Source organism: Dinoponera quadriceps, unplaced genomic scaffold (genome assembly GCF_001313825.1).
Source record: "Dinoponera quadriceps isolate SergipeBrazil2010 unplaced genomic scaffold, ASM131382v1 scaffold533, whole genome shotgun sequence".
NCBI classification, from domain to species: Eukaryota; Metazoa; Arthropoda; class Insecta; order Hymenoptera; family Formicidae; genus Dinoponera; species Dinoponera quadriceps.
This window is the reverse complement of record NW_014554780.1, coordinates 752,714-763,096: the sequence shown is the minus strand read 5'-3', so window position 1 is coordinate 763,096 and position 10,383 is coordinate 752,714. Positions and strand designations below refer to the sequence as shown.

General features: G+C 40.1%; 2 protein-coding genes and 1 long non-coding RNA gene across 8 annotated transcripts in view; 2 read left to right on the top strand and 1 right to left on the bottom strand.

Annotated features, from left to right (window-relative positions):
- Positions 1-1,281, top strand: part of LOC106741803 — a 2,886-nt gene extending 1,605 nt beyond the window's left edge. For both annotated transcript variants that reach the window (XM_014614149.1, XM_014614150.1), the window contains exons 3-6: positions 1-12; positions 621-756; positions 879-935; positions 1,010-1,281. In XM_014614149.1, coding sequence (XP_014469635.1) covers positions 1-12; positions 621-756; positions 879-935; positions 1,010-1,162 — 358 coding nt within the window. In that variant the 3' untranslated portion in view covers positions 1,163-1,281. The remainder of the gene's footprint in view (positions 13-620; positions 757-878; positions 936-1,009) is intronic.
- Positions 1-4,296, bottom strand: part of LOC106741800 (actin-related protein 8) — a 6,494-nt gene extending 2,198 nt beyond the window's left edge. Inside the window, exons 1-10 of one of the 4 annotated variants that reach the window (XM_014614142.1) lie at positions 4,117-4,296; positions 3,749-4,016; positions 3,398-3,565; positions 2,823-3,314; positions 2,376-2,720; positions 2,140-2,286; positions 1,800-2,019; positions 1,588-1,716; positions 1,288-1,466; positions 266-532 (exon numbers count right to left, since the gene is read on the bottom strand). In XM_014614142.1, coding sequence (XP_014469628.1) covers positions 1,294-1,466; positions 1,588-1,716; positions 1,800-2,019; positions 2,140-2,286; positions 2,376-2,720; positions 2,823-3,314; positions 3,398-3,565; positions 3,749-3,775 — 1,701 coding nt within the window. In that variant the 5' untranslated portion in view covers positions 3,776-4,016; positions 4,117-4,296 and the 3' untranslated portion in view covers positions 266-532; positions 1,288-1,293. Of the gene's footprint in view, positions 1-265; positions 533-1,287; positions 1,467-1,587; positions 1,717-1,799; positions 2,020-2,139; positions 2,287-2,375; positions 2,721-2,822; positions 3,315-3,397; positions 3,566-3,748; positions 4,017-4,116 lie in introns of those variants that run through there. The other 3 variants (XM_014614145.1, XM_014614144.1, XM_014614143.1) reach the window with 3 other exon arrangements.
- A 364-nt stretch (positions 4,297-4,660) lies between these two features.
- Positions 4,661-8,727, top strand: LOC106741864. Of its 2 annotated transcripts, none has more exons than XR_001374218.1 (3): positions 4,661-4,745; positions 6,261-7,037; positions 7,555-8,727. It is a non-coding gene; the product is annotated as an uncharacterized LOC106741864 (long non-coding RNA). The 2 variants fall into 2 exon arrangements; XR_001374217.1 differs by lacking the exon at positions 4,661-4,745 and adding an exon at positions 4,793-4,992.
- Positions 8,728-10,383: the final 1,656 nt, after the last annotated feature.

Here is a 10,383-nt window from a genome sequence, read left to right as displayed (position 1 = left end):
AGATATTAAGTAGTGAGTATAACATAGTATAAAGGCGTGAAATGAATTTAGGCAAGTAAGATCCGGCACAGATTTGAAAAAGGTTTCATTATTAAAGCTATTTTATAATGAATGAGATTTAGTATTGCTATCTTGCTTCTGAAAAAATATATATATAATCAGTAACAATTTTCAAGTCAGATCTTTTATTTATATTAGTTTAATTAATTTTATTTATATTAATATAATTTTATTTATATAAAGTATAATTTAGTTCTTCAAAATACAAGTATTAATTCGTCATCATCATTAAAAATTATTTTCAAGATTTTTATTACCATTTATTCGCATCAAATTGTCAACATTTTTCAAATTACATTTACTGTAACTGAAACATAAAACGACGCTGCATATTTATCTCACATTGTTTCTCACATTATTTGTAAATAGAATGATAATATCCTCAAAAACATAGCGGAAATCTGAGATAAGTGTTGGTTCATACTTGCCTAAATTCATTTTATGATTGTACATCAAAGAGCCTTTCCAATACCTACAATATTAAAACTTGGTTACAAAATCTGCATGTTATTATTTACATTTAATTATATATTTACGTCATTATCATATCTATTGCGCAGTTTAAAAAATAAGAAAAGTGGACTCGATAAAATGCGAGAAGCTTACGTGGGTTTCACAGAAACTTTTGCAGATAGAACATATAAAAATGAACAGATCCTAACGAAACGCATATTTCAAAGTGTGAAAGATGATTTGGTGAGTACAACCAAAACATACCGACACTGTTTTATATAATTTTTTTTTTTATTATATGCACAAAGTCGCGCAGTTTTTTTTCCAAAAGCAAAATATCGGTAAAGATAATTAATATTTTTCAGTATTCCGTAGTTGACACGATTTTTCCTAAGAATGACGAATTTAAGGAATTTTTAGCGGTGAGTCATACTCCGATGGAACATATTATAATTTTCATAAAATCAATTGTGCAAACGTGGAGAAATGTTTTCAGACGTTAACATCAGCCTACATGAAGGGCGGTGATGATGTTTACGTGAAAGTCAGACCGGAGATTTTAGATTGTGTAAATTTTCTACTGGAAGCTGACATAGCACAACAACACCGTAACGACAAAACTCAAGTTAGAATGACCGAGTTATTGTGATGTCAAATAAGTATTATTTATTCGTTAGTTTTTATTATAATAATTAAGGGGTCGTAAGAATGCAAAGCAAATGTAATCGTGATTAATTAATTAGCGCTAAAACCGCCAAATAACATAGCAGATACCTTTTTTTACCACAGAAAAGGAGTTCTTTCTCTTAGTATCCTGACACCGCAGCGTTGCCACTCCCCTCGAGGAATCCACAATTCCTGGGCTGTTTCCAAACAGCTTAGGATCCCTGCACCTTTCCAGGTCGTTATACCGGGATCCATCTCCTTCGGTTCCGTTATAATGTCCAATTGTTCTACGATAAGAACAAAATGATGAGACAGTTTGACTTTGCTGTCCCCTCCTCTCCCTCGAGTCGTAAATTTGCATTTTCCACCGTTGTAATTCAGCAGGGACGTCTCGTAACAAATACATACCGGCCCGATACATATAAGGTATTTGCAGCGATATCCGATTGCGAAGCCACATCCCGATGCCTCTGAACTTCATTCCGGAGCCAACAACTAGCACGCAACTGTACATCTTTCTCTTCAAATCTTCGGTGGCTGTTGCGGAGATAAAGTTCATTCAGTAAAAAACACTGCCGCTGAATTACGGTTACCTTATTCCTGGTATCTTTCATACTCACGACATCGCTCGATGCTCTGCAATATTGCATGGTCGAGGCCCAACAATTGTTGCGGACCTACGACGAAATCTCGGGGACCTTCCAAATCGCGATTTGACAAAGTAGGCGCGGAATCGTTTACCGTGTCAACTACGACTTCCTCGTCGGCCGCAGCCGTGGGCGCGGCCGCCTCTTCCTGCATCTCCGACGTTTGCTCGAGAGTTTCTTTGATTCCTCGTCTCTAAAACGCGAATCGATTAAATTGAGCTCGGACGAACGTTACAACGGGAGCGCGCTCGATCGAATTTGAAAGGTGTGAACAGAGTGTAAACTTGGGACGCATATTTGGACGGACGCTTACGCTGGTCTCCCTCAAGTAATTCTCATCGAAAAGATCCTCCGGGTCACCCGTTGATCGTTTCTGAACGTGTACGGTGTGCGTTCCGGTGATCCTGAATAATTCGGGCTGGAATAAGCTCAAAGGAGCTATTAAGCACTCGTCGCCCACCTGTTGCGACACGTCCAATATGTATCACGACGTTGCAGAGTGTGATCTTGATTTTTGATAAAAAGTTGACACAAAATACGACGATATACCTGCAAAGTGTACTTCTCCGTTGGCTGCTTTGCTTTCTCGACGACGAACTTCTTCTCCTGCGAGCCGCAGACGTTTAAATCCACGTGACAGGAGTCCTCCTTCAGCTGATTCAAGAGGGTCGCGTCCAACTTGTTGGACGGGTCGCACGATTTATAGGGGAACGCGCTCTTCTGCAGGAGCCAGTAGAAGGCCTGCGTGATGTCACCGCCGCCGTAATCCATTCGCACCCGCGTGTCCTTGTGAGAAATTGCGTCGTCCACGCACGACACCGATGTCTTCTGAGCGCCGACGTCCACGACGCACGCGTAACTCAAACCCGCCCCGAATATCGCTGCGACATGATCCTGTCGAGTTGAACGGAACGATATTACTAGTCTGGAAGAAATGCCGAATTACGCGATGAAACGATATTCTCACGGGAAGTATGCGACGTAGTACGAACTAACTTGCAACAAGAAACAACTGCCGAAACCTATCTCGCACAGCATCAGGGACGTTAGTTCCTTCAGGTAAGGCCTGTGGTAAATATCGGGTATGACGAGTACAGCGCGATAATGCTTAAGATCTTTCAGCGGGATACCCAGCTTCTCGTTCAGCACGTGTTCCCAGATTGTCTTCAGGTCAGCCATAACAGCCTTCACACTGCCGCCCGGGCCCGAGTGAACGTTGAGTTCGCCTCGTTTGTACGGGAAGTGGATATTAAAGTCCTCCTCCGGATCTAACAAAAGAATGTCATCTCCAACGATTATATCGCGATCGGTTTTTACCCAGCTGCTGTTGTTCGAAGGACAGACCACTGGGCAGGATCTGCGATTGTACGGTGCTATCTGCTGCGGCGGAGTCGCGTACCTCCGACTCCCGTCCGATTGTAAACAGGACTGCAAGGTGTGCGAGATCTGCAGTCGGGACTCTTCCATACCTTGCATTAGCTCCTTATTCTGGTAATTACAAATAGTATTTTGTACAGAGAATTTTCTGAGGCTCCATCGTATCCGGACTGTGTGTGTTAACTTGTACTTACTAGTGGTACAATTGGCGGTAAGAAACTGTCCTTGTATTTTATCCCACCTGGCAAACGTCTCCTTGCCACGGCATTCAATAATGTACATGGTTTCAGATCTGAAGCACGTCCCATACGAAGATACATAGATCCGGGATGAATTACAATAATTGTTTGCGTTTCAATTTCCTGCAATAAAATATGATGTAACAGTTATGGGCATATATTAATTGATAAAATGATGAAAATAATAAAGAGAATTTGACCGAAATCATAACAGAGTATTTTATCATATTGTTCTAATCGTATAATTTATTTTACATCGCGCCAGACTCGCCGTGTATTACAATAGTAAGAAAACATAATATTTACATCCGCACACTCTTGGAAAACTGGCATTTTCGTTGGCTAAATTTGATCCTATAAATATTGAGGTCCACTACTTCCGGTAATATTTACTCTTTTTTTCTCCCCTTTTCCTGTTGTATTGTCTGTTTTCTTCAGGATGTTTTTGTTTACTTTTTTTTTTTTTCAATTTGGTTTGCGTACCTGGTCCAATTTTTTTTAGTTTCCGAAGAAACTTTCAGGAATTAACAATGATCTCACATCGTTGTCCGCAAATTTATGTCGTCTGTAAACGCTGCACAAAAGAAAGGTTATGTTCCCTATTGTTTACATTTATAAGTGTGAATGGTGCACAACAAACATAAGCGATGATAGAGATAAAAACATATTTGGACCTTCGGTCGATCGTCCGATGAAAATGTAAAAGTGTCCTTTTTGTCCGTTCTTAAAACATAACATTTGAAAAATAGTGGATCCTTGGTACGCTATTCAGCCACATCATCTTTTTAGATGCGCACTGCAGCTAATAGATGAGATTCAACAGGCTGCAACTCTCGCAAAAATAATGGTAACGAGATGGTAGAAACATTCGACAGCTTAAAGTCTTTTGATTCCGGTATTATTGTTGAATATCGATTTTAATTTATATAAAAATAAAGATTAATTAAATGTAAAAGTATTGTATAAAATTTGCCAAATTGTGTTGCGCAAACGAAAAATCATATGCAACTGGTATTTTTATACTGTTTAAAAGTGTTTAAAAGTTTATTAAGTCTTAGGGTGCGTTCGAAGAGACGCTATTTAGCGCTAACGCGTCATTCCATCTTTATTACTCTTTACATGTACAATAAGGATAGAACGACGCGTAGCGCTAAATAACATCTCTTCGAACGCACCCTTAAGAAATTGACCAATCACAGTCAAATATGAGGAAAATAACCGACTGTGATAGACCGACTCGAACGACTACATGATCTTCCGACCGCATTGTAGACCACGCTTAACCTTCCAACGGGCACGCTAAGTATGTTTTACATCCCAGGTTTCTTTTTTCTTAGATTTCACATGGAAACAAATTTTTCTCCAGTGCTGCTTTTTTCAATATCTTTCCTTAATTCTCTTCCTTACCTATCAAGGTTGGCAGCGCCGCGAATTTTATTTAGTATCGCCTATCGACGCTGCCGAAATTGCGGTGTAATTTACATTCCATACGCCAACTCATGTTACATATTTCTATTCTCGTGAAGATAGTGAATTTACAGTAAAAAATGGTATGATTAGGACTTTTTATTACTATTATTATTATACTATTATTATTCTTTTATGTATTGCTGATTATAAATCTAACCTAACTTAACAACTCAGTCACATACACATATATAATACATCATATAACGTAACTCACATAACGCGTCTGCATGTTTCCAACCATTTGTTAATTCATAAATATTTTTTGTAATTATTTTAACCTAATATTCCAAAAAGTCGTCCTCACTGTCCCAGTAAACACCAACTAATGGTAACATTATAACAATGTTATCATTTCTTATTTAACAATATAAATGTTGTGTAGAAGACATTACGTTGCATTATTGCTATTGTTTACATTATTAATTATTATTAAGTGGGAAATTGTAACATTGATATAATGTTACTGTTTCTGTTAGTGTTCTGTTGATACTAATGTTTAATGCAATCCGATTCTCTCCATTCCAATTCTGTCTCCTCTGTTAGAAGTCTATGTAGATTTTCTAGATTTGTCTGCACATATTTGTTTAGTCCCAATCTATCACAATAGCTATACTAAGCTTTAGGCTGTAAGCTTTAAGATGTAAAAAATTGATCAATCATAATTGACTTTTCTTTTATAATTCAACTATGACTGGTCAATTTCTTACAGCTTAAAACTTACTACATCTATTGTAGGTTGGAACTCATGTTGACACACATGTTTGCGGTTTAATAAGGAAAGAGTACATATATCAGTTTCTTTATTATAATAATAATCTTACAAATATTTTTTAAATTATAACGAAATTGCATTGAAAATTTATGTTAAAGTCATTTCTCGTGAAGTATGTGATTCTAAACGTCGTCCGAATCGTGTAATATTCTAATATATACATTACATTATTTATACATTATAATTTAATTAACACATTATATATTAATTTAATCATTATGCATTAATGACTATCATTAACATATATATTAAAATTTTAGAAATCTGTCCACGAATTTTCTTAAACCCTTCCTTCACATATCATACGTAAAATTATATTTTTTATAATAGACCATGAAATTTGTCAAGTCGTTCAACAGCTTGTAACAAAATTAGCGTTCTGGGCTCGTTTCAGCATAGAAACGATTATTATCGAGGAAACATTAAAATTCAAGCTTCTGCATTAATGCAGCTTACATAATTAATACAATTTAAGATTACGAAAATGAATGATGTTAAACAAAAAGTATTGATTAGTTTAATATTTATAACATAAATAATGTGGGCTGTGATTTATACTCCACGTGTCCGTTGAAGATTCAAATTTTCGCGCGTTCGCTGGAGGGTTAACAGAGTGCCGTACCGGACCGTCGAAAACGTCGACGTGATAGAAATCGTCCTCGTATCCGATGGACGAGTTGTAACAACGGTTGAAAATCCTGGGGAACCGGGGCTCGGAGAGGCAACGAACGAACGAGATGCGGAGGACGACGATAAAGGGATATCCGTTGAAGGAAACGCGAGACGCGAGGGAAAATCACTTCGGGCAGTGCGAGCGCAAGTGGGAGAATGGAGAAGAGATACGCTAAGAATCGCGCCACCGGTGCGTCGATAACGACCCGAACATCGGGAAACAGGGGACGGGATAAGCGATCCGGGAAATTCGCGAGTCTCCGCCGTGTGGGAAGAACGAGCGAGGCTCCGACGGCGGAGATCCACGGATCGAGGAAGACGCGACGGGGGAATCCGATCCCGTCGACGAGCAACGAGTTCGCGGTGCGGAAGAGGATTCCGAGGTCGTCGAAGCAGAGGACAATTCGGCTCGCGAGACACCCGTCCGCGGATCGCAGCGAGACGGGATGCGAACGAGTCGTTATATCGCCAGAGGAGAAACAATTGGCGGACAGTAAGATCCCGAGGAGAGCATCCAAGGGAGCGATGAAGTCGACGAGCAACTTCGAGCCGACGACGAGCGGAAAAAGTTCGACCTTTTTCCATCGGAAGCAGCAGGAAGCGACGCTGAGGCGGCGTCAGAACGTACAAGCCGCCGAGGCAATGAGGAGAGAAAAGGGCAGACAAACACTGCAAAAATAGGTATGGGAAAATGTGTGTTAGGACGAGTGCGAGTCGGTCGCAGGACGGTTGCAACAGTTTCTCTTCTTACGTACTTCAGAACGCGCAAAAAATACGACGAAGCGAACATGCGTAATAGATGGTAAAACGGCTGTCAAAATTAAAATGTGTTAACATCATTTTGACAGCAGTTTAATTATTCATTGTGCGCATCGTTCGTAAATCACCGGTTCCCTTCATTGTATTTTTTGTACGTACCGAAACATGTAAAGGAACTGTTACAACCGTCTTGCGACCGACTGTACAATGCCGTTGCGCCACCTTACGTGAAAACTTTGCTTAACACGACAGCGTTACACACCCGTTATATTGTTGAGTTACAATTACATTGTTGAGTAGGAAATTATAGCTAACAGTTATGTAACTGCAGCTTGATGTTCACTGGGATGTGTTAATTTAAGATATCAGGAGAGTGTGTTGAAAGTGCAGGAATGTTTTAACACGCTTCAAATGTTGTTATAAATACTTCATTTTGCAGTGACGCCCCAAAAGGAGGAGGAGCAGTACCTCCGAGGAAGAGCCGGTCAAAGAAGTCATCGAGCAGATAAGGTCGGGTCAAAGGGAGGCACGGAAAAAAAATTATCCCACGAACCAGAGCGTGATAGTCTATCGTACATCCACGTCTTAAACGATGAGAAGCAGCACGATTGTTCCGGTGGTTTGAAACGGTTTCCGAACGACTCCGAAACTCACACCGACGAAGATAGGCGGTAGAGTGGAGTGGCGACCGGTCCAGCACCAAAAGTCGAGTCAAGGAGGGGAGAGAGCAGGTGCGATACCCAACCTCACCTCACCCGAATTACTAGATGTGGACACGTCCGGGTCACTAGCGAACGTAACCGGAAGAAGAGAACGTCACGTGGCCATCCTGACGGCTCAGGAACAAACCGAAGTCGTCCTGACCGAAATCTGAAGGGGGAACCGGCCACGGCGAGGAAACAACCGAATTGCATTAGCCAGACCACGACTCGAAGAACAATCAGAACTGTTTATTTTTCTCGTTATCAAAAGTTTTAAATTATTTTTGCTAAAAGTGTGGATGTTATTTCTAGAATATATTCATAATATTCGATAAATAAATAGAACATCGCGGACGAACTACCAAAGTATACCCAGCGAACACCAGGTTGCGGTTACATAACTGTTAGTTGTAATTCCCTACTGAACAATGTAACGATTGTATAACGCGTGTGTTATAAATTGGTGTTTGCTAGGTATTCTGGGAATGTATGAAAAACGACATACTATATAATATACAAAAAATATTAAGCTATGCCTACAATAAGTGTAGTAAGCCTTAGCTGTAAGAAATCGATCAGTCACAATAGATCGTTCTCACATTCGACTGTGATTGGTCCGTTTCTTATGGATTAAAGTTTACTACGCCTATTGTAGACACCGCTTTACAGAATTACAACCTCTAGTATTGATTACTGCCCAGTAAACATCAATTAACAGTAACATAAAGCTAATGTTATAATTTCTCACTTAATAACATAAATGTAACTTAACGTGTGTGTGTTATATTACATTTACATTACTGTTACATAACATTACATGATATGTAATAGTTACATTATTGAGTAAATAATTGTGACATTGATATTACGTTACTGTTGATGTTTACTGCGTAGCTGCTATAAAAATAAATAATATACAATATATTAATAACATATAAGATAAACAACATATAAAAACTAATAAAGAGTAATAAATTTATGTGTCATCTTTTTGCAAATTTATCTCCTCTACCCTTTATAAATGGACTAACTAATTTTAGTATTTAGTATTTTAGTAAATTTAGTAGCCAGGTAGACAAGAATGTTAAACATAGTATGCAAACATTTAATGTATGCTTTGTGATGCCATTGCAACAGCACAACGTGTTTAAAATATGCTTGTTTTAAGAGATTTCCCGTTCACATTTCATCGGAAGTTACGTTTAATCGGATAAAGGCGCGTAAGCGTGACGATTAGAATCGTTCGAATACTTGAACGCTTCCAACGCTCGTTTCCGATCGAAACTGCCGATCTGCTTTTCTCTCATTGTCAGTGGCCGCCATTCTGCGCGAACAACCCTTGCGGTGTCACAAAGAGTAAATGATGCACTTCGTCTCCGCGGTTTATTCGATACCGTCCGTGGTCTTTACATAATCACCGCGACGAGGAGAACGAGGCAGTCACGTGGCCGGTGAACAGCAAAGGAGCGTCCTCGCCACGTAACTTCGCCCAGCGTGCTCATGTAGCCTCGAGAGCCCACGTGCTCACCAGCCAGTTACGTAGACTGCGTCTCGACGTTCAACTGCCAGTACTGAAAAAATATAATTCACGTTACGTATACTATAGATTTGTCAGTATTGGCAGTGAAGAATATCGGAACGCAACCCGTAAACAGCGTGGAGCGACGCGAAAGCTCGTCCGTTCGCAATCGCTCTCGATATTAATTAACGATTTCGTAATCATCGCCGGGACTCGCTTATCTCGCCGCTCGATGCCTCTCGCTCAATTTACACCGCGGAATAAGCGCGGTACCCCGTTGCGTAATACACTGGAGAAGGAAATAATATACTGAAGTTGCAGGTAGTATTACGGCCGGGATCGTCTCGGTTATTTACTTCTGACATACGTATCACGTAACGCGATCCAGCTTATGTATTAAAGGAAGGCAAGCGGCATCTCCTACGCTTTGATCAGTCGATATCAGCGAATGCAATTTGTTCCTCGCACTCCCCGCGTACTACTGTGAGGACACTTCCTCGTGTATCTCTGAAACGTATTTGGATGAAGCAAAAGAGGTTGAAATTTTTCGCGTGTTTCCTTATAGTTGCTTGGCAAGGATATAATACTCTTGGTAGTTTGCCATCGTTTTCCGAGAGGAGACAGGAGCGTAAATATTTTCACTTCTATCGGGATCGAACCCGGGACCGCTGAGCCATTATGCATTATGCCGTTATAATGTTTTTCGAACGATATTAAAATATATTATAAGCGTAGCCTCTCAAAATTTCGTCAAGATAAATTGGTATCAGAAGTCCTTGTTCGATGATTGAGATAAAACAACGTTGACCAGATTAGGATATGGATGGATGTTCACTTCAGGATCGAAACCACCGATTCTCGGAGGAGAATTTCGCGTCGAACAACCGTCGTATTTTCGACGAGGACCCGGAGTACGCCGGCGAGTGAAAAAAAGCAGCACATACAGAATGGTAATATATGATTGGAGGGTGTTTGGACCAATGACGAGGGAGGCTGCGCCGCGTTTCGAGTGGTTGCAAGATGTGTGAGCGCGAAGCAGTCGAAGCGC